We start from the raw sequence: 24869 nt of genomic DNA, 5'->3' as shown, positions 1-24869 counted from the left end.
CTCTTTATTAGTAGGAATAAACTGCAATGCTTTAACTGCTGCATTTGGATTACAGGTTTACTGTATTATACAGAAAAGAGGAATTACTGCTAGTGCATTATGTACCCTACCTTGCAATGGGAAAGGCTGAAAAAGCCTGGAAGTTACCAAGAATAGCAGAAAAGAGCCAAGTCAGAAATAAACACATTTTAATAAATAGATAAATGAAAAGGGCATATGCCTGTGTGCAAAAACCAAAGAGACTGGAAAACAGTCTGGCAGTTCCTTAAAAAGTTAAAGAGTTACTATTTGACCCAGGAATTCCATTCCTAAGTAAATAACCAAGAGAAACAATGAAAACAAATGTCTACCTCAAAATGAATATTCACAGCAGCATCACTCATAATGGCCCAAAGGTGAAAACAACCCACATGTTCATCAAATGATGACTGGATCAAAAAATGTGGTATAACATACAACTTATTATTATTTAGCCATAAAAACAAATGAAGTACAGCCACATACTACAACATGGATGAACCCTGAAAACATTATGCTGAGTGAAATAAGCCATTCACAGAAGACTGCATGTTATTTGATTCCATTCATGTGAAATGTCCAGAATAAGCAATTCTAGAGAGAGAGACAGTAGATTGGTGGTTGCTTTGTACTGGGGGGCATAGGTAGATTGCAGGGGGTACAAGGTTTCCTTTTGGGTGATGAAAATGTTTTAAAATTAATTGGGACAATGGTTGCAAACTCTGATTACACTAAACTATTGTATATTTTAAATGGGTGAATTGTATGGTTTATGAATTATATCTCAAAAAAGCTGTTAAAAAACAAACAAAACTGGAGAATAACTTTGGTAAAGCAAGTCTGAAATGAAAAAACAATCCTGTAAAAATAATAGTCAGTGAGAAAATAGGTGAGAAAAAGCACTTAGCTGATATGATACATGAGGTGTCTGACAGCAGGACTAGGAAGAAAGACAAGAACATGGGAGCTGCCAATTGGCCCAGGTATGAGAGAGAATAAATAGGAAGTAGCAGATGGCTAAACAGTTGTATATTTTGGAACAGCCAACAAATTGACTTGGGAGATGATTGTGGCAAAAGGGCAGAGTAGGGAACCCCAGGACGCAATCTTTCCAATGAAACAACTATTAAACAGGCAGGAACTGTCTGAAACAATATTTTGAAACTCTGGAGACCAGAAGTCTGTACAGCATCCAGGGAAGGGCAGGAAGAAGAGGCTGATAAATTACAGTAAAGAACAGTGAATTGCTCGATCTACGTGGTGGCCACCAGCACCCATCCCCCACTCTTAAAGCAGGCCCCTGAGGGTTCCATACCTGGCTAACTCACTGGTGACAGAGTGGGACATTACAAAAAAACAAAACAAAACAAAAAACAACAAAAAAAACTCTTCCCCAAGATCAGGAGTGGGTGCAGCCAATCATTGATCATTGCTTTTGATTAGCCAACTTGGATCACTGGGGGCCTGGTTCTGAGGGCAGCCATTGTTTTAACCCTCCCTGTACAGGGGAGATGAAGACTGAAAGATACTGTATTTCCTCAGGGTTGCAGGGGACAGTTAATTGAGGGCTGCCTTTGCTGGGCAGGTCAGGAAAGCTCAGCTGTGGGGAGCCGTCATTGAAACTCTTGACATCCTTCCTGATCCCCTCCCCAGGATACTTTGGAGCTGGTCTGATCCCATTTTGAGGGTCCTGCCCTGTTCTGGCTGGGAAACACTGACTTGGAAAGTCTTCTTGGTATGCCCTTCTCCCAGAATTTGCCCTCCAGGCAAAAGCAGACTGACAAGATGAAAGGAGTGTAAAAAACTATAGTAGACAGTCTGGTCCAGGGCCTGCTGGCTTCAAACACCTGGGAGAGGGAGATCTGTCCCCTGGGAAACAGAGGGGACAACCAAACTCCTGTAAACAGGAGAACTCCAAAACAACTAACAAGCAAAAGCCTAGGACAAGACACAGGACCAGAAGGACAAGGATACCCTGCTCACTGCATTCACTTGGGGAAGACCTTCCTGATCGGGGGACTGAAGCTCAAGAAAATCTGTGTCTTATTCTTATCACCTGCTGGTTTAAAATCTAGAAAGACATCTTAGGGAATAAATCCCAAAGGCAACATTTCAAAATAATCAAATGTACAATGTGCAAGAAAATATAAGACAAAAAATAAAACAGTGAATGACAGTCCATCCAAAGAAACAAGATATAAATCCAGAGAGCATGAGTGAAGAAGACCAGACTTTGGACATATCAGACAAAAGACTTAAAAAAAAAAAAAATGATCCTCAATATACTCAAAGATGTAAAGGAAAAGAGAGAGAGAAAGTAACTAAAGAATATCAGGAAAATGATAAATAAACAATATGAGAATCTAATCATTAAAGTGATAGACATTTTAAAAAGGAACCAAACTTGCTGATGTGCTCACAGACATAGGGGACTGGTGGTTTGATGGATTGAGCCCTCTACCACGGGACTTGCCCTTGGGGAGACTGTTGCTGCAAAGGAGAGGCTAGGCCTCCCTATAATTGTGCCTAAGAGCCTCCTCCTGAATGCCTCTTTGGTGCTCAGATGTGGCCCTCTCTCTCTCTAGCTAAGCCAACTTGGCAGGTGAAATCACTGCCCTCCCCCACTACGTGGGATCAGACACCCCGGGGAGTGAATCTCCCCGGCAACTTGGAATATGACTCCCGGGGAGGAATCTAGACCCGGCATCGTGGGATGGAGAACATCTTCTTGACCAAAAGGGGGATGTGAAAGGAAATGAAATAAGCTTCAGTGGCAGAGAGATTCTAAAAGGAGCAGAGAGGTCACTCTGGTGGGCACTCTTTTGCACAACAGAGACAACCATTTTTAGGTTCTAATGAACTGGAATAGCTAGCACTAATCTGAAACTATCAAACTACAACTCAGAACCCATGAATCTTGAAGACGATTATATAAAAATGTAGCTTATGAGGGGTGACAATGTGATTGGGAAAGCCATATGGACGACACTCCCCTTTGTCTAGTTTATGGATGGATGAGTAGAAAAATGGGGGGGGGGAGGCACCCAGTGTTCTTTTTTACTTTAATTGTTCTTTTTCACTTTAATTTTTATTATTATTATTTTTGGGTGTGTGGTAATGAAAATGTCAAAAATTAATTTTGGTGATGAATGCACAATTATATAATGGTACTATAAACAACTGAATGTACACTTTGTTTTGTATGACTGCATGGTATGTGACTATATCTCAATAAAAATGAATTTAAAAAACAAACAAACAGACCCACTGGAGTTGAAGACCACAATAACTGAAATAAAAAATGTCCTGGTGGATTTCAAGAGCAGATTGGAGCTGGCAGAAGAAAGAATTAGTGAACTTAAAAACAAGACACTTGAAATGAGTCAAGTTGAGTAGTAGAAGGAAAAAAGAATTATTAAAAGCAAAAGTAGCCTAAGCCACCTCTGAGACACCATCAAGCACACCAATATATGCATTATGGGAGGGCCAAAAGGAAAAAAGAAAGGGACAGAAGGAATATTTAAAAAAAAGTGACAGAGAACTTCCCAAACTTCCTAAAAGACATGAATATGCACATCCAAGAAGCCCAGAGAACACCAACCAGAATAAACATAAAGAAAAATACACCCTGTCATATACTGATCACACTACTGAATGTAAACGGCAAGGATAGAGTTCTGAAGACTGCAAGAGAAAAGCAATGTGTTACATACAAGGGAGTCCCAATTAGATTGAATGCTGATTTCTCACGAGAAATCTTGGAGGCAAGAAGGCACCCAAGAATTTTATATCCGGTGAGACTCGCTTTCAAAAACGAGGGAGGGATTAAGAGTCTCAGATAAACAACAGCTGAGGGAGTTCATCACCACTAGACCTGCCCTAAATTAAGCAATGCTAAAGGGAGTTCTTCTGATTGAAAGGAAAGAACACTAGAAGCACAAGACTTGAATGACAGTCTATACCAACTATACCTAACACATATATGCACTTCACCCAACAAAAACAGAATACACATTCTCCTCAAGTGTACATGAATCATTCTCCAGGATAGACCATATGTTGGGACACAAAACAAGTTTCAATAAATTAAAAAATATTGAAATTATACAATGCAGATTCTCAGACCACAATGGAATGAAGTGAGAAATCAATAACAGGGAGAAATGGAAAATTCACAAATATGTGTAAATTAAATAAGATACTCTTAAAACAATCAATGGGTTGAAGAGGAAATCAGAGGCAAAATTAGGAAATATCTTGAGGCAAACGGAAATGAAAATATATCAAAACTTAAAGGATTCAGCAAAGGCAATGATGAGAGGGAAATTTATAGCTCTAAATGCATACATTAAAAAGAAGAAAAACTTCAAATTAGAGAGCTAACTGGAAGAAGGAGAAAAAGAAGAGCAAACTATACCCAAAGTGAGTAGAAGGAAGGAATTAATAAAGATTACAGCAGAGAAAAATGAAATAGAAAACAAACAAAAAAACACAACAGAGTCAACAAAATCAAAAGTTGGTTCTTTCAAAAAAACCAATAAAATTGACAAACCTTTAGCGAAACTGAGAAAGGAAAAAAGATAGTGGATACAAACAACTAAAATCAGAAAAGAAAAGAGGGACATTACTATTGATTCCGCTGAAATAAAAAGTACTATAAGAGGATACTATAAACAACTATATGCCAATAAATTAAGATAACCTAGATGAAATGGATAAATTACTAGAAATACACAAACTGCCTACACTGACTCAAGAAGGAATAGAAGGTCTCAACAAACCACTTACTAGTAAAGAGATTGAACCAATAATCAAAAACCTCCCAACAAAGAAAAGCTTCACAGGGGAATTTCCCAAACATTCCAAGAAAAGTTAACTCCAATTCCGCTCAAACTCTTCCAAAAAAAAAAAAAAAAAACTGAAGTGGAGGGAACACTCCCTAATTCATTCTATGAGAAGAATATCACCCTCAAACCAAAGCCAAAGATACCAAACATGCAAAAAAGAAAACTACAAACCAATATCTCTTATGAATATAGATGTAAAAATCCTCAACAAAATACTAGCAAACCAAATCCAACAGCATATTAAAAAAATCATATGTCATGATCAAGTGGGATTTATCCCTGGTAATGCAATTTTCTGGATCAACATAAGAAAATCAATTAACATAATACATCACATTAACAGAATGAAGGAAAAAAAAACAACACATGACCGTCCCAATTGATGCAGAAAAGGCTTTTGACAAAATCCAGCACCCCTTCATGATAAAAACACTTTCAACACTAGAATTAGAAGGAAACTTCCTCACAATACAAAAGGGCATACATGAAAAGCCCACAGCTAACATTCTATTTAAATGGTGAAAAGACAGAGCTTTCCCTCTAAGACAAGCATGCCCACTGTCAACACTGTTATTCAACATTAACCTGGCAGTTCTTGCCAGAGCAATTAAAGCAAGAAAAAGAAGTAAAAGACATTCAAATTGGAAAGGAAGAAGTAAAACTTTCCCTATTTGCAAATGACATGATCCTATATACAGAAAATTCTGAAAAATCCACAACAAAGCTCCTAGAACTAATACATGAATTCAGCAAAGTGGCGGGGCTTAGGATCAATACCCCAAAATCAGCAGCATCTCTATACACAAGCAATGAACAACTGGAAGAAGAAATTAAAAAAAAAATTCTATTCACAATAGCAACTAAAAGAATCAAATATCTAGGAATAAATCTAACCAAGGATGTGAAGGACTTGTACACAGAAAACTACAAAACATTGCTAAAAGAAACCACAGGAGACCTAATAAGTAGAAAGACATTCTGTTTTCATGGCTTGGAAGACAAAATATTGTTAAGATGTCAATACTATTAAGATGTCAGTACTACTCAAAGCAATTTATAGATTCAATGCAATCCAATAAAAATCCCAACAACCTTCTTTGCAGAAATGGAAAAGCCTATCATCAAATATATAGGGAAAGGTAAGGGACCCTGAATAGCTAAAGCCATCTTGAAAAGGAAGAATGAAGTTGGAGGACTCACACTTCCTAATATTAAAATTCATTACAAAACCACAGTAATCAAACAGCATGGTACTGGCACAAGGAGAGATATATAGGCCAATGGAATAGAAATGAGAGCTCAGAAATCAACCCTCACATTTATGGCCAATTGTTTTTTGAGAAGGTGGCAAAGACCACTCAATTGGGAACGAATAGTTTCTTCTAAAAATTGTGCTGAGAAAACTTGATCTCCATTTGCCAAAAAAAAAAAAAAAAAAAAGAAAAGAAAAGAAAGGATCAAAGACCTAAATATAAGAGCTAGAAGTATCAAACATCTAGAAGAAAACGTGGGGAAGCATCTTTAAGACCTTGTGTTAGGCAACGGTTTCTTAAGACTTTACACCCAAAGCACAAGCAACAAAAGAAAAATTAAACGGATCTCATCAAAATAAAAAACTTTTGAGCCTCAAAGGACTTTACCATGAAAGTAAAATGAAAACCTATATACTGGGAGAAAATATTTGGAAACCATATATCCTATAAAGGTTTAATATACAGAATATATAAAGAAATTCTTCAGCTTAATAACAAAAAGACAAACAACCCAATTTAAAACTGGGCAAAAGACTTGAATAGACATCTTTCCAAAGTAGATACTCAGAAAGCACATGAAAACATGCTCAACATCATTAGCCATCAGGGAAACGCAAATCAAAACCACGAGATACTATTTCACACCCATTAGAATGGCCTCTGTTAAAAAAATGGAAAACAGCAAGTGTTGTGGGGGATGCAGAGAAATAGGAGCCTTCATTCATTGCTGGTGGCAATGTAAAATTGTGTGGCCGCTGTGGAAGACAGTTTGGCAGTTCCTCAGAAGGTAAGTATAGAACTACCATATGATCTGACAATCCCACTACTAAGTATATACCCCAAAAAACTGAAGGCAGGAACTCAAAACAGATATTTGCACAATTATGTTCAAAGCAGCATTATTCACAACTGCCAAACAATGGAAGTAACCCAAGTGTCCATCAACTGATAAAAGGACAAATAAAATTGGGGTATAGATGCACAATGGGATATTATTCGTCCATAAAAAGGAATGAAGTCCTGATACATGTGAAACATGGATAAACCTTGAAGACATCATGTTGAGGGAAATAAGCCAGACACAAAAGGACAAATATTGTATATCTTACTGTTCTGAAACAATTAGAATAAGCAAACTCATAGCATCAGAATCTAGAATAGGGACAGGGATAGGGAATGGGAAATTAAGGCTTAAAATGTACAGTATTCCTATTTGGAATGATGTGTTTTGGTAATGCATGTGGTGATGGTAGCATGATATTGTGAATGCCATTAACAGCAATGAAATACATATCTGAATATGATTAAAAGGTGAAATGTTAGATTGTATATATGGTAACAAAAATTAAAAATTAAAAAAAAAGCCATGGAACTACACTACAGAAACAGCAAACTCTAAATTAAATCATGGACTTTAATTAATAGTTCAATTATAAAAATGTGCTATCATCTATTGTAACATATGTTCTGTACCAATGCAGGTGTTGGTTTGAGGGGTGGTGTATGGGAATCCTGTATTTTATGCATGATTGTTCCACAAATGCACAAGTTCTCTAATAAAGAAAAAAAATTGACTTGCTTTTGGTAATACAATATGTGAAACATTGTCTGGCAAAACTTGGTGTTCAAAATTTGTTAAGTGCTGTGGCAAACATTCATTTCATCAATTATCTATTTAATGTTGTAAAATTGCCATTGCACGAGAGACCGGTGTAACTATTATTATGTCCAATGCATTTTTGTGTGCCCTGCAAAGCTTAGCTTGATGCCTTATACACAGTAGGCATTCAATAAATATTTGATGAACAAAACTAACAATCATAGCAAGAATTTGAGGCTCTGTAATTACAAAACATAACTGAGACCAAATTTTAGTCATTTAAAAAAGCAGAACATTATGACACACCTGAAACATTTTAATGTACTTTTAAATGAGAGTTTTAATTCAGTCAACAACTAAAATACACACAAGAATAATTTAGTAATTTAATATGAAAGTAAAAAGATTCATCAGAAAGGTAAGGAAATTTTGGGAAATGCTAAGAAAATGTTGACTTCTTTCATATTATGTACACCATGAAACACGCTTTTCATTATTTTGGTAGCTTCAAAATTTAAATTTTGCTTGTTTTTCAATTAAATTTTTCATGACAGTTCCTGAATTTTGACCTCTTTTCTGACAACATCAATAGAGTACTGAACTACATGATACAATTATGTTTTTAGCATTTAAATTGGAAAAGACTACAGCTTGGTGTTTAAAAAATAAATTAATAAAAGAGAAACATTATTAGGAGAAAAAAAAACACAACAACTTCACCACATGATAAGAAAAATCTCTACTTAAGCATCATGAAGGAATGTGAGCATTATTTTCACTTAACCTACATGGAAGCACTATAACACCAATATACAGATAGAATAGAAACCATAGCCTGGGAATGATATAGTGGCTATGATTTGTTAGGTGCTAGTTAACAATGTAAATAAAAATGAATAGAAGAGTAAATTAAAAAAAACTTGTTTTTAGCTTAATTGTCGGTGCAGAATGTACGGTAGGTGCTGGCTGCCTAGCGGCTGCCTTAGCTTTGCTAGCTTGGCTTGCTCGAACAGCAGTTTCCAGATGCACTTTCAATTCAGGAGCAGCCCCCATTACAGTCTTGAAAGCATGGGGATACAAGGGCCCAATATGCATTAAATTCTGGAGTGCAAACTCATGCAGATCTTTGGAAGTTGTACTTGCTGAGGCAAAAGAATTTTCATCTAGCAGGTAAGAGATCAAAGTTGGAACTAAAAGAGCAAGTAACTGGACTCCTGTAAATAACAAAAACAAAGTATTGAATAAAGAATGAAAAGCTTGAAAATTACAATAAACTTTAATTTAAAGACCAGATAACTAATAAGCCAGACACAAAAGGACAAATACTGTATATATTGTAGATCTTACTGTTTTGAAACAATTAGAATAAGCAAACTCATAGCATCAGACTACTACCAGTCTGAATTATAATGAAATATAAGTAGCATGCACACAATCTATTTGAGACTTCAATGATAACTTATAATTATTATTAAATATTTACTTAATGCCCAAGCTATGCTGGGGTTGGAAGCAAGGTTTATTACTATTGTATAATTTAGATTTATATTAATTTGTTTTATTAAAAAAATTCTGGCCAGAAGGTTAAAAAAGAATAAAACACTTTACAATTGTCATTTGGACAACTGACAATAGGACTATGCAATTTTTAAGGGCATTCCAGAATACGGAGGTTGAAGCAGAAAACATAAACCTGAAAAGTATCTATCATTATTTATCCAAAACTAGGTATTTCCTTCTTTATTTGAACAGAAATGCAATAAAATTCTTGTCCCCTTTCATCTCCAACTTCCACAGTAACTGAGGGAAAATTCCTCAAGAATAAGGAAGACATCAATTTTAGGGTTAAAATAATAAGAACCCATATTTGGCTGATACAAATTCTAAGCTTTTAGAAAATATTCGTCTCTTTTTGCTAGTCTCTTTGCCTATGCTCATATTAAGAAGTTCATCCTGGAATGTAAGTTTCATTAGAGCTGATATTTTTCTAAAAAAATTAACCTTATTCTATGTAATCCTATGTTCTGTTGTAAGCAACACCGAGAATGCTTTCTCTACCTTTAATTTATGCTAACTTTTGTAGAAGGACAACAGATAGGACGAAAGCCAAGGCTGTAGGGCAGCAGGAAGCAACTGAAATAGAATGAGGGATATAACACTCACTGAGGTCAACAAAGACAATGATAGTCAGTGAAGCCTTTCCAGAACCCCCAACCCCACAACAGCCCTGTACTTCCTATCCCCTCTCCCTGCCATATTTTTTTTCCATAGCACCTATCAATTTCTGTATTTCAGTAAATCTGTTTCTAAAGTTGACATAAGTATATCTAAAATTAATGTAGGTATGTCCACTTATCACATTTACATAAAAGGTTTTGTCTGTGCTTTCCCAATAGAACATATTCTCCATGACAGCTGGGACCTTTTTGTGTTTCATTTCATGCTGAATACTCAGTACCTAGAACAGTATCTGGTACAGAGTTGGCACTCAGAAACTATTTGTTGAGTGAATGAATGGACACACACACACACACACACACACACACACACACACACACTTTCCCTCAGGAACTACTCATAAATTTTCAATTAATTGGACTTTTTTCCATATTAAATTTTCAGGAGAAGCTAACAAACTGATAATATACTAGATTCAGCTTAATTTCTCTCATACAGAATGATAATAGTACTGCATAGTAAGAACTGACTTTCATAATTAAAATACAACACTGAATTATCAAATAATTATGAAATTATCTTTAGTATATTGTGCTCACTAAAGCAGAAGAGGTTTTCAAGAGCAGGTTAAAAGGAAAGGTTTTGTTTTAAAATAAAATTAACTAGAACAAATATCTTGTAAATTACTTAAGTACCCACCAAGTATCTAGTAATATACTAAGCATTGTAGGAAAGATGTTATATAATTTGTGGTCCCTATCTAATGCTCTTATTACCTATTGAGGGGAGTAGAAGACACATAAAACAATTAGGAAACTAAGTGCTAAAGCCCTATGGTTAGTATTTAAGATGTAGAGTTCATCAACATATTCAGCAAGGCTAAGAAATACTTTGGGATTTTATAGTTTTAGTGACTATTTTTAAATTGCAAGGCCAGAAAACAAGAGATGGTTGGTTATAACTACCAAAGAAATTCTCTGAAGAGTGGGCTGACCCATCAGGCAACATTTCTTAAAGACCTGAGATCTGATTTAGGATTAGTAGATTTCTATAAAAAGAAAGAGAAGGAAACATCTGAGGAGAGTAAAAAACAGCATGAACAACAAACAGACATTAAAATTAGCATAGTGAGAAAATTGGTCTGGTCAGATTAGTAGGTAGACACTGGGGAGCAGAATAAAAGTTTTGAAAACTGAGTAAAGACACCCAAGACTTGATGCAGTAATGCAAAAGGAAACCATTCAAAATTCTTAAGCAAGGCAGAGAGAAAATTGTTTTAGGTAAATTTGATGGGGGAAATTCAGCTAGGAAACTACTACAGTTTACCCTCTTTGAAACATAATTTAAAGCAGATAAGTATAGAAACTGTTGTCATCACATTAATATCATATCCATTCATGCATTTATTTATTTGGTGGTATCCTCCTAATAAATGGTACCATATTTTGAGACTCATTATCTTGTGTATTTGCATGGCATTTAGCCTTATATTAAGTTTTAATTTTAAAAAATGCCAATTACTTACTCTACCTCTCAAAAGTCTTGCCATGATTGAAAACATGTTATCTGAGTGAAGCATCCCATTAAAAAATGAAAAATCATGATGCTGTTTACTGTTGCTATACCTCATTGATACATAATCTTACAAATTGGTCTAGTCAAAATAATAGCTCTTTAGGTAATTTTATAGTTTAAATTAATTGACCCTTATTTAGACAAGGATCCTTTATTTCATGGACATTGCTGAAGTTTTAAGTATTAATTTCACAAATAACACATAAATATGTTCTTGCTATTAAAAATTCTAATAATTATTTTTTTTTTAAAGAAAGTCTAAGACTCTCTTCCCTCCAATGTCTTCAGGCTAAGTTTAATACTAAATTAGATGACGACTTCAGAAAGTGATCCAAAAGTCAACTCAAATCAAGTATATTGTAAATTATGATTATACAAAAGGCAGTAAGCTCAGTGCTGGTATTTCAAAATGAGTAAGATTTTGTCTTTATCTTTAAGGAGTTTATAACCAAGTGTATAAAAAAAAATACAGATAAAATGATGCTGATTTACCAAACATAGGCCATAATGTCAGTCATAAAATTTTAACCTAAATAACCTATTAATATCTAATTTTAGCTAAACCTATCAATTCCTCCATAACAGTTCTTCTTCCTAACTTTTCTAGTTTTGACACTGGTTCCATGCTTCTTTCAGATAGCAAAGTAATATTTGGCTCATCTCTTTTGCTTGCTTCTACAGCCAGTTAATCAATAAGTCAGATAAATTTTTCTTTCACAATCAACTTTTGCATTTTTCTCTTCCACTATCACAGTTGTGGATTATTATTTCATAACCACTGCAATAGTTTTTTAAAAGTCTCTACTACCCTTCTACTTTTCCATAAAATTTTTTCAGGAGAAGAGGAAAAAAATTATGATAGGAAAAAAATGAAATAATTTTTATTTGGAGAGCAATTTTGCCGTATATATTACTGGTCTTAAAAGTATGTTTTCTTAGACCAATAATTTCACTTTTAGAAATAATAGGAAAATATGCAGATTTCTGTTCAAGGATGTTCATCTCAGAATTATTTATGAAGTTGAAAAACTGGAAACAGCTTAATGTTCAATCATAAGGTACTAGTTTAAAAAGGACAGTCTTGGCAACAATTATAAATCATATTTTTATATGATTCTAATCTAATAAATATTAGATTGTGATGAAATGAAGACTCAAGCAGGGAATAAACAGAAGTAGGTTTTAAGGTGCATGAGTCTCTGGCTAAATGGATATATGTTAAATGAACGTATTTTTCATTAAATAAAAAATAAAAAGGTATTTTAATTAGGATCTTTGCTACTGATACTTCATATTAAATTTTAATCTGGCCATATTTGTCACAAAGCTTTCATACCTCTATTATGAATATGTTATTTTAAAAATCAAATAAACATCTATATTTTTCCTAGTTATTAGAGTATGCTCCTAGAAAACAAAACAAAAAAATCAACGTGCTGAAATGCTACCAGTAATTCATTTTAAATTCCTGCTTATAAAAATAAATATAAATTAACACAGTACTTTAAGTTGGAAACAAAAGCAAAAACACTAAGTTTTCAGATAATAACCACTTCTTAGTGAACTTACTGTTGCAAAGGGCTGGGTCTAAGTCTAATATCATGTAAGATTTATAAAATACAATCCTCATTTTGTACTAGTGGATTTTTATAACAAAATACTTACGATTCTGTTCTTCACCAAGAGCAACCAATGTTTCAAGAACTTTGATTCCTTCTTGAACAGCTAAAAGTTCTGTATTACTTGTTGGTCTGTTTCTTTCAACAGCTTTTAGCTTTTCAACCACTATTGGGGCTAATGAATGGATATAAGGAGTGGAAAGGGCACGATTGGAATGTTGGAAGACTGAGAGGAGAAGTTGGTAACACTTGGCTTGAACCTATATAAGAAAAACATTCTATCAGTTAAAATGTTTGTTAGTTCTTATTTGCTCTCTAATCACATTGCATTTTAACACATACTGAAACAAAGTAATATTGCAAGATGCATAGAAATGTCCAACAAATTAATGTCATTTGCTAATTATAGAAATGGAATAGAATAAACTTTCAATAAACTAAATAAAACTAATTGAAAAGAAATCAATAAAATAAATATTCCTTGATATGTTAATTACCAAATTTCCATACCATTCGTATATTTCTATTGGGTTGAAGAATCTAAAAACCAGGAATTCTAATTTCTGCTTTTATTCTTCCTTTAATGTACAGTTAATTTACAACTGTCCCTCCCACTTTAATCTAACATGTTTAATAAGGAAGGTTATAATATTTGAAATTTCTCAAAGATAGAAGAAAACATAGCTTAGATACCTCAAACCAATTTGGATTCCCTGGAAATGACAGCTTATATCATTAAGTTTTCCAAGCCTAGAAAGTAAAATCTCACTGGCTACACTTTAGATTAGAAAGTCTTCATGTTAATAACAACAACAGTAACAAAAGTAAGAAAGGAAAGAAGGTCAAGCAATGTAACGGACAAATAGTACAATAAAAAGGTTTCAGTGCTTTGGTATAAAAGAAGCTGCTAAACTTAACAGGACATCAAAAATACCTGGGGAACAACTTAAAAAAATACAGATCCCTGTACCACAAATCTGGAGATTCTGCTTCAGGAAGATGGTGGTACAGCCCAGGACTCTATATTTGTAAACTGCTTCTTTTTCTTATATGCAGCCAGGTTTCAGAATCATCAGTTTAGATTTTGACATAGTAAAAAAATTAAACTTATTTTCTAGAAAAACTAGAGTGTCTAACATATTCATTCAAACATGTAAAAAATGTAAATTTATCTTTAATGCCCTAGTTGTCATTTAAGTAAACAATGGGAAACATAATCATTGATTCACTGTAAGGTTTACCAATATGGCCTAGGGTAAATAAAATATTTTGGATACTGAAGAATTTCTGTATATGTAAATATATGTAAATAAACACACACATGTGCCTTTCCTCCCTCAACAAACAGGCCAACAAATTAGCAAAATAAAATATAATAAAGGATCTTTAAACTAAGATATAATAACAGTCAATAAAAGTGAAGTGGTAGAATTATTCATGGAGAGTTATTCATGGAAAGAGACAATTTTGAAATACCCTCTTATTTTCAAATGTGAAAATCAGGAAAAAGAGTAACATTCCAAATTATTCTTTAAGTTCTACTTTCCTAGGAAAATGGAGAGTATAAATATATTATGGCTAGAAATAATTTGGCCATGTTTTATCCTTTTTAATATTAGTATTAAAATATTTGCCAAAGAGTGGTTATTATGGCTAAAATATCAAATAAGAACTCTAATAAAATTTCATTAAAAATGAATAAGCCTGTAAAATTTCTTGTGGATTTTACATTTGAAACTCTAATCTAAATGCAAAAATGTGTTCACAATTTTAAGGAAAAGTTGTTACTCTTTTAAGTTTTGCAACTCAGAAAACAAGAATGTTTAATTGACATGCAAGTTACTTTTCCTACAAACTATTCTTCAAAAGTATTATCTCCAAATGAGTAGAGAGGTCACTCTGGTGGGCATTCTTATGCACTATATAGCTATCCCTTTTTAGGTTTTTGTGTATTGGAATAACTAGAAGTAAATACCTGAAACTATCAAACTGCAACCCAGTAGCTTTGACTCTTGAAGATGATTGTGTAACTATGTAGCTTACAAGGGGTGCCAGTGTGATTGTGAAAACCTTGTGGATCACACTCCCTTTATCCAGTGTATGGATGGATGAAAAGAAAAAGGGGACAAAAACTAAATGAAAAATAGGGTGGGATGGGGGGGATGATCTGGGTGTTCTTTTTTATGTTTATTTTTTATTCTTATTTTTATCCTTTCTGTTAAAAGGAAAATGTTCAAAAATAGATTGGGGTGATGAAGGCACAACTATATGATGGTACTGGTAACAGTTAATTGTATACCATGGATGACTGTATGATATGTGAATATATCTCAATAAAACTGAATAATAAAAAAAAAAAGATATTGCCCCCACTACATGGGACATGACTCATGGAGAAGAGCTTGGCCCGGGCATCATGGCATGGGATTGAGGAGGCCTTCTTGGACCAAAAGGGGTAAGAAAAATGAAACAAAGTTTCAGTGGCTAAGAGATTTCAAATGGAGTCAAGAGGTCATTCTGGAGGTTGTTATGTATTGTACAGACATCCTTGTTAGTTTTTAGTGTATTAGAATAGCTAGAAGGAAATACCTGATTTGTTGAACTGTAACCCAGTAGCCTTGATTCTTGAAGATGATCATATAACCATATGGCTTATATAGTGTGACTGTGTGGTTGTGAAAACTCAGTGGCCCACACTCCCTTTATCCGGTGTATGGACAGATGAGTAGAAAAAAGGGGGACAAAAAGTAAATGAAAAATTGGAGAAGGGGGAGAGTATGAGATGTTTTGGGTGTTTCTTTTTACTTTTATTTTTATTCTTATTTTTATTTCTTGGAGTAATGGAAACATTCAAAAAATTGATTGTGGTGATAAATGCACAACTATATGATGATACTGTGAACAACTGATTGTACACTTCGGATGATTTTATGGTATGTGAATATATCTCAGTACAATTGCATTAAAAAAGTATTATCTCCAAATGATCAATTTTAAGAAAAAGAAAACTTTAACATTTATAAACCTCTTTTAGGATTTATTTTTCTCTATTATAAAAAACATAAACTTGAAAAACACAGCAAAGTTAAGGACTCATTCACTGTCTCAACATCCAAAGTTCACCATTATAAATACTTCAATTTACTGTGTAACCTTTGAGAATTTTTTCCCCATGCTAATACCCTAAAAACACCTACCCTAGCCTTTCCCTCTCTTATCATTACATCTGCCAGGCAAATGCTGAACCCTACAAAAATCTAAGTATCTGTCTTTTTCATGCCTGTACCAGGGCTACTGACAGCTGAGAGAAAATCACTCTAAATTCATGGTCATCATCTCAATGGGTTCTTAAAATTGCCTCTCAGAAATGTTATGCTATTTATTTTCCTCCTTACTTTTGACACCTTCAACCTCCTTTTCTCTATAGAAATGCTCCTTCCTGTCAGCATTTAAACATACTCAAGTTTCACCTAGACCAAAAAACAAACAAAACAAAACAAAAAACTCTCCGTCCACACCTCTCTCCTTCCAATTCCCACACTTTCCTCTTCATAGTCAAATTTTTCGACAAAATTGTCTCTCAATTTCCACACCATTCTTTGACCATTACAATCTGGCTTCTACTTTTACCATTCTAGTAAAACTTTTCTTGGTATACCAATGAACTCTAGTTTGTTAAATTCCAGTGGATGCTTTTTAGTTTTATTTTACTTAAGCTTTTAACAGTTTGACAGAGTTAGCCATTCTCTCCTTTTGAAACAATCACTTCCGTTCACTGCTATTGTTTTTCCTCCAACTCTTCTGGGGTTGAAATTTTTGATGTTTAAATGAATGGAGGGTGTGCCTGTGTACCCAAGAAAAATTGCAACTATGATTTCAATCCCATGTTGGTACTGGTAAAAGAAATTAAAGAATAAAAAATTAAACAGTGTGTTATATTCTAAAAACATGTTTCTTAAATCCTCAGAGAGAAGAGTGGCATAATTTCCTTATTAGTTTCAGCCATACAAGAATATATATTATCTAATCTAAACACCCCAAGGCCCTAAACCTTGGCTTAGTCCCTGGAATGCTGATGGCCACTTTATAATTCTACTCTCCAACTTGAGAAGGCCTAGGCCCTGTACAACTCTTGAAGGCTTTAACCCTGATCTCCCTACTTTCTACTCCGAAATAACCTTTTGAAGCATTGGATGCAAAAACTGATACTGCTATGATTTAGTCTTGTTTATAGTCAAATGTCAAGTTATTTTTTTAAAAAAAGAACACGGAAGACTAATTATAATAGTACACAACTCTGAGTTAAGAACTTCATAGGTAATACGTCATCTAATCCTCATACTATTATTATTCCCTTTTGACATGTAGGTAAACTGAGCTGCAGTTGCCCTACTTCACTAAACTAGCATATGGTGCAGCTAGAACTTGGACTCAAGTATGACTGGCCATTGTATTTTATTCCCTCCCTACAATGATTACAGAATAATCTTTAGATCCCTTTCAGCTCCAAATTTCTCTAATTATTTGAAATACACAATTAGATCAATGTGGAAAAATCACCCAATCTAGATGATAACCAACAGTATTTAGATCCACTGATCTTTTTGCAGTTTTTCCATTTAAAAAACATATTAAAATACTTAGGTTTACATCATTTTAATGATTTTAATCACCATATTTTAATGAATCAATCTGAAATCTTCCTGATAAAGCACAATGCTTATCTTTATGCTTAGTTATTTTAGGTATAACTTACCCATGGGTCACATGAATTTAATGCATTTTTAAATCTGTTCATGCAGCCATTCTGTAATGATTGAACTCCGATTATTTCACCACTAGCAGACCACAGGAAGAGTGCAATTGCTGTTAGCATGCTTACTTCATCAGGAGTAGCCACAGAATCTTCTGAAAATGAAAAAAGAAAGCAATGCGGTGTTAAAAATGTTTCGGAATTTCAATCTTGAACAACCCTCCCTTGATGCTAACAACATTTCTAGCAGTGTGTGCCTCAATTTAATACAGTCCTCAAACAATTATATGTATGGAAAGTCATCTACTACTAGGGAAATGCAGTTATTATAAGTACCTGTACTTCAAGTCCTTTTTCTTTGTTTATCTAGGCGGTACCATATTAATTGAAAAAAATTTGCAGGCAAAAATCCTAACAAGAATTCTAATATGGAAAACAAATTAAAATATAAAAGATAACATGGAAATATAAAATTACTTAAAAGTCATTTAACTTGTTTGGAGTACAGACTGATTAAAAAAAAAAAAACTATAAATTCCATTCAACCATGAAAAAATTTTTGCACAATTTCCTGAAGACAGTAGTCTAACAATCTTAAAGAAGTTCTTGTTACTGCAATCATTTATTTAGGAATAGACACAACTGTAATCCAATAGAATTATAGCATGGAATTAGTTAACTTTGGAAATACATGAAGTATGTATTTATTCTAAAGAATAATATTTCTGAACATATAAAATAAGACACAAACTATTTTGAGATTACCTTTTCTTCCACAACTGAACTTAACACTCTTTGTATGTGAATTTGGACTAATCTGGTAATTGTAAATACCCAAGGACAATCTATTTCTTCAGGACTATGAACACACATATTTGAAATATTAACATAATTTCATAATGAAGATACTAGCTATTTGCAAATAAGCTGGGTTAAGGACAACTGTCTAAAAGAAGGCCATTAAGCTCACAAATTAAAAAAAAAAGTTAAGGAAAAAACAGATGTAAAATTTGAAGGACTTATCCAGTTTATAATAAACTGAGCCGCACATGTTAAAAACTTGAGAACCCTGTAGTAAGAATATTATTCTAGGTGGATGAAAACAATCCCTAACCTGAGAACAATCTTTAACCCAGAGTTTGTGATACTGCAAGCAATTTTGTGTCAAAAAATTATTTTGTTTTTAAATTGTGATTTTAAGAAGACTGTGACATCTCAGTATCATTCTCACTAAAAAGAACAGTCGCTTTTTGTAGAAGAGGCTAATTCCAAAAGAGATACTTTACAAGGGAAAATACAAGGTAAGTCTGCTACATCTTGGTGCCAGAAAGTTAAGGAAGTGCTCAAGAACAATGAGGACAAGTCAAAAGGTCACAAGAGCCAGTTTGAAGAGCCCACACTGGCCAAATCTGGGAAAATTTGAGCATCAAAACTGATAATAAAGGAACCACTGAGTTAAAAAAAATCATGAGTCTGTACTGATATTAATAAATAAATAAACATATAAGTAAGAAATGGAAGAAGGCAAAGAGAAAGTTTTTCCTTTAAGTAGAATGTCAGCTAATAATGAAAAGGAATAAATAAGGGAAGAAGGTAGAAAATTAAAATTTTGAAACCATCATAGTAGTAATTGATTCAGGCAGGAATTATCAATGGATGCTAAAACCACTGGGTGAAAGTTTGATGGAGAATAATAACTGACACAGTCTCAAAATATCTCTCCACAGATTACTTACTAATTGTAAAGGGGAGAAAGGGTAACTTTATAGAGTTATTAAAGTTAACATTCCCAATAACACGACAAACCAATATTCTATGCCTCCTTTCTATGCTGCACTGAGAAGGACAACTTTATAGAGTTATTAAAGTTAACATTCCCAATAACACGACAAACCAATATTCTATGCCTCCTTTCTATGCTGCACTGAGAAGGACTTAATATCACATATAGTATTCCTGCCCAAAATGCATAACCTAAATCTAATTATGAGGGAAAAAAGTCATAAACTTCCAAACTGAGGAAGATTCTACAAAGTAACTGGTTTGTACTCTTCAGAAACATTAATGCTATGATAAAGAAAGGTTGAGGAATTGTTCCAGACTATAGCAATATGACAAATAAATGCAAGCCATGGTCCTAGACTGTATCCTGGATAAGAAAAAAGAATTCTATGAAGGTAATTATTGGGACAACTGGTAAAATGTGCATATGAGCAATAATAGCTTTGTATCAGTGTTAAATTGCCTAAATATGGTAATTCTTGTGCAGTTATGTTAAAAAATATCCTTACTCTTAGGAGTTTTGTGAAGTATTCAGGAGTAAAGAATCATGATGCATAAATGTATTATCAAATGGTTTAACAATAATAATAATAATGTTAACAATAACTCTGTGGATATATAGAGAGAAATAAAACAAATGTGGCAAAATGTTAACAATTGGCAAATCTAGGAGAAGAGCACACTAGAGTTTGCTATAATATTCTTCCAACTTTTTTTAAAGTTTGAATTTATTTCAAAACCAAAAGTTTTGAAAGTGAAGAATGAGTGATTCATTACTTTCAGGAGACTTATTTACATATGGGAATGTATGTGTATGCATGTATATACATATGAACATTTTTAGTGGAAGATTTATTTTATTTTATAATTGGAAATATGATTCCCATAATAGAAATTCTGTATTATAAAAACTTTCTTATAAAGCAAAGGATTCTGCTTCCTCTGATATACAAATAATATACAAATACACCAGTGGCCTTGATCCGTACTTTAAAACTGACTATGACTCAGGCCAGAATATCTTAGGCAAGCTAGTCATCTTATCATACCTTTAAATTCACCTGACATGAATGATCTAGCTTGATTAAAATATCAAAACCTTCTCTTATAATTGACACTTAAAATATATATAAATATATATATGATTATTGACTCTGGACTTCACAAAAAATTTGAACAATATTTATATTTTTAAACAAATTCTCAACTATTTATTATTACTCATATCTATTTGTTTATCTATACACAATAATATGGCATTTATTGTTTCTTTTGTTTGTTAAAATCTACCTTATAGAAGCAAATTATTAAAATATTTCCTTAACATATAACTCATGATAAAGTTATATAAAACTCATTAATAAAACCAATTAAACTTTTCCCTTCCAAATGAGTAAAATTTAAAAAGAAACTTTTTCAGATTTTAAAAGTGATACATGGGCGTTGTTTAAAATATAAACTAGGTATGGAGAAGAAAAAAAAAACTTGTAATTCTGCTATCCAGTAATAGCTTACTGTTAAGATTTTGATTTAATTTCATCTAGTCTTGGTTGGTCTTTATACAAAAAGTCATAAACATGATTTTTAATAGAAATAATAGATATATAATCCAAATGAGTAAACCATCATGTAATTTTTACTTTTTCCTACTACCAGATAAATACATCTTTATTAGTATAAAACAGGCTATCATGTAACCATGAACATAATTTTTTTATCAAGATCAAAGAGTCTGAACTCTAAAAGGCTCTTTGCAGATCCTGGAGAACTGATTTCCTGAAAGTTTAAATCACTTTAAATGTCGTTCATTAAAACGCTTTTCTTCTCATAACCACTCTAGCTGAACACAGTCATATTTTAAAAATAATCAGTTTTACAGGTAAAAATTTATATTATTTTGTTTTCATTTGTATTTCTTTGCATACTAATGTGGATGAATTTTTCTTATATGATTGGTGGTGTTCTCCTTTTCCTTTTTTACTAACTGATGTTCTTTCATTTCTTCTTGCTTTTATTGGGTATTGTGCTGGTTTGAATTTGTAATGTACCCCAGAAAAGCCATGTCCTTTTAACCCAGTCTTGTGGGGGCAGACCTATTGTTCAGTGGGACCTTTTGATTAGGTTGTTTCCATGGAGATGAAACCCAGCCCGTTCAAGGCGGGTCTTAATTCCCTTGCTGGAGTCCTCTATGAGAGGATAAAAGACAGATGAAATTGGAAGACGCTTAGAGAGAAAAAGCCCAGAGACATTTCGGAGAAAGCCATGGAAACCAGAAGCAAAACTCGGGAGACAAGGACCAGCAGACAGCGTCATGTGCCTTCCCATGTGACAGAGGAACCTCAGATTGCATGGGCCTTTCTTCAGAGAATGTTATCATCCTGTTAATGCCTTAACTGGGACATTTTCATAGCCTTAGAACTGTAAATTTGTGAACTAATAAACCCCCATTGTAAAAGCCAATCCATTTCTGGTATATTGCATTCGAGCAGCTTTAGCAAACTGCAACAGGTATTAAATGCTTTTCTTAGAAGTCTTCTTTATGTATTATTGATATCACCTCTGACATAAATATTCTTGTCAGTTTTTCAGCTATGTTTTTTTTTTTTTCTTTTGCTTAAACAACAGGAAATTTATTGTCTCACAGTTTTGAAGGTTAGAAGTCCAAAATTAAGGTGTTTTCAGAATCATGTTTTATCCAAAGTCTGTAGCGTTCTGGTGCTTCTAACGTCAGATGCTTTGATGGATAGAGAACTTCTACAGCCAGACTGATATATTCCTAGTGACATCTTCCACTGAAATACACTTAGACAGTCCTTTGCCACTTTGAAATGAAAGATCTGCCTATATTTTGTTTTCCTATTTTTAAAATTGTACATCATCTTAATTTATCTAGAATTTATTTTGACATATGATATAAAGTGAGCACCTAACTTCTGTTTATTCACAAAAAGCTGACATGAAAAGTATTTGTAGACTAATGCAAGTGATTTTATCATGCATTATATTCCCATGTGGACAAATATCTGTTCTAAAGCAATCCATTCTGTTCTACTGCCTATCTGCTAATTCTTGGGCTTGCTCTTCTGTTTTAGAAAATGTGGAAATGTTTTAAAAGGTGATATGGCAAATCTTTCCTTATTATTCTTTGTTTTCGGTTCTTTTACATTTTCTATACAACAGAAATAAAACTTGAAATAAAAAGTTAAGCCCAGAAGAAAATGGAGAAATATGTGTCTCCCAAAAAAGAAAGCACAAACACGAAAAATACTTAAACTTATCAGTAAAATCAGAAATGCAAATTAAAACAATAAGACAGTACATTTTATCCATTAGCTAACAAAATTGAAAAGTCTGATTGTACCAAGTGTTGGTAAGGATGTAGGAAAATAGGAAAGATCATACATTGCTGATGAAAGTGTAAATGAAAAGAAATTTGGCAATGTCTGATAAAATTAATATTAAAATGTGCTCTCAATTCCACACCTACATGTGGAAACACTAGAAAATTTCTTACAGCACTCATGCATAAGGGATTTACAAGGATGTTGTCTGTATCAATGTTTTTAACTGGGAAAAATTTGAAACAGCAAAAATATCTGTTAACAAGGGACTGCATAAATAATAATTGATAAACAGGTGATGAAAAACTATATAGGAGTTAGAATGAATAAGAGTTTTAATACATCCACATTAGTAGATCTAAAAACTTACTGCATGAAAGAATATTACAGAATGAGATATTATATTACTTACATAAATTTTAAAAACACAGATACTATACAACTCTATATATAATGCATAGACATATTTAATAAAATATAAAATACCTTTTTAAAAATATTGATACATACTACTAATATAGAGCACATTTATTAATATAGAGAGAGTATATATGTCTGGAAGGAAACATCAAAATCAAAACTGGCTCTATTTGGGCATACAATGAGACAGTGAGGCACTTCAACTTTCTCCTCTATTACTTTTATTGAAAAATCCAACTTGAAGCAAACATAAATATCATCAAGAATTAATTTTACATTTATTTTCTGAAATTTTCTGTTTTGCTTTTTTTAATTTTTGAAAACCCCCAACAGATATGTAAGGGGTAAAACAAGGGCATTTAGACTCAACAATCCAGAAAGGAGCAATAAAGTTCACATCTGAAAAATACGACTAAAACACCTATCTGAGTTGATTCAATGTTATGCATACTTTTTTAACAAGCTTTTTCAATTAATTTGCTAATCAAGGAATACATATCCTCATAGATTAAAAAAATTTTAAACTATGATTAGTTTACCTGGTTGAGAATATTCCAGGATGCATGCGAGAGTGCTACGAATTAGAGCTGTCCATTGTTTTTGAGTTTCCTCAGTTTTGGCCATTGAAAGTGTCACAATACTTTTAATCCCTTGAAGAGCTGCACTGACTGGTGGAGGAACCTGATTATCTGCAGTCTTTATAGCTGTGTCTTTCAATATTCTTGCAATTAAAAACAGAATCGTTGGCAAAATTGTCATACATCCTGAAATAAAAACAAATTAGATTACCTCGTAACAATGTCAGTTCCAAACTGCAGTTGTTTCAATTGCTTATATTTTTTGGAATTTATTGAAGATTAATATTATTTCTCTTCTCCGTTTTCATTTACTGCATTACTGTTACTATAATTCAGTGTTTGAAACAGAAAATAAGTGACAACTTATTTTGAAGAAGACGGGATCAGAATTTTCTTTTTCCAAATAGCTTTGTTTTTATTACCTCCAATATTTCACCTATTTAATATTTCATGCCCTTCAAAACAAAAATGAGAAAGGAAGATAGAAAAACAGAAGGAAAACATTACCATATACTTTAAGAAGCATCTGAGTGACCTGGTGAAACTTATAGCAATTCTAAGAGATGTAATCAATTACTAGTATATAAAAATCAGCCTAATCAAGCCAGGCAAATGAAAAGAATACTGGCATAAGCAAAAAAGATATTAAAGAATGCTAGAATTTGCTGCTAAAATGACTTTTAAGATCATCAAATTCAACGTCCCACTCAATGAAGGAATCCTTGCACCACTCATGTGGTCAATTGTAGCTGCTACCCGCAGAAGTGCAATGATGGAGAATTCACTATCTTTATACTATTTTAACTCTAAGAGCTAGAAAGGTCTTCCTTGTGTTAAGCTGAAATTTACCTCCATAGCTATTGATACTAGTTCTACTTTCTATATAAAAACAGAGGAAAAGTTGA

General features: G+C 33.2%; 1 protein-coding gene across 3 annotated transcripts in view; it reads right to left on the bottom strand.

Annotated features, from left to right (window-relative positions):
* Nucleotides 1–8040: 8040 nt before the first annotated feature.
* HEATR5B (HEAT repeat containing 5B) overlaps nucleotides 8041–24869 on the bottom strand; it is a 133319-nt gene continuing 116490 nt past the window's right edge. For all 3 annotated transcript variants that reach the window (XM_037807072.1, XM_037807074.1, XM_037807073.1), the window contains 4 exons: nucleotides 23926–24150; nucleotides 17847–17998; nucleotides 13137–13350; nucleotides 8041–8932 (listed from right to left, as the gene is read on the bottom strand). In XM_037807072.1, coding sequence (XP_037663000.1) covers nucleotides 8628–8932; nucleotides 13137–13350; nucleotides 17847–17998; nucleotides 23926–24150 — 896 coding nt within the window. In that variant the 3' untranslated portion in view covers nucleotides 8041–8627. The remainder of the gene's footprint in view (nucleotides 8933–13136; nucleotides 13351–17846; nucleotides 17999–23925; nucleotides 24151–24869) is intronic.

Source organism: Choloepus didactylus, chromosome 17 (genome assembly GCF_015220235.1).
Source record: "Choloepus didactylus isolate mChoDid1 chromosome 17, mChoDid1.pri, whole genome shotgun sequence".
Classification (NCBI taxonomy): domain Eukaryota; kingdom Metazoa; phylum Chordata; class Mammalia; order Pilosa; family Megalonychidae; genus Choloepus; species Choloepus didactylus.
Note: the sequence above shows the minus strand (reverse complement) of the source record. Positions and strands in the feature narration are given on the sequence as shown.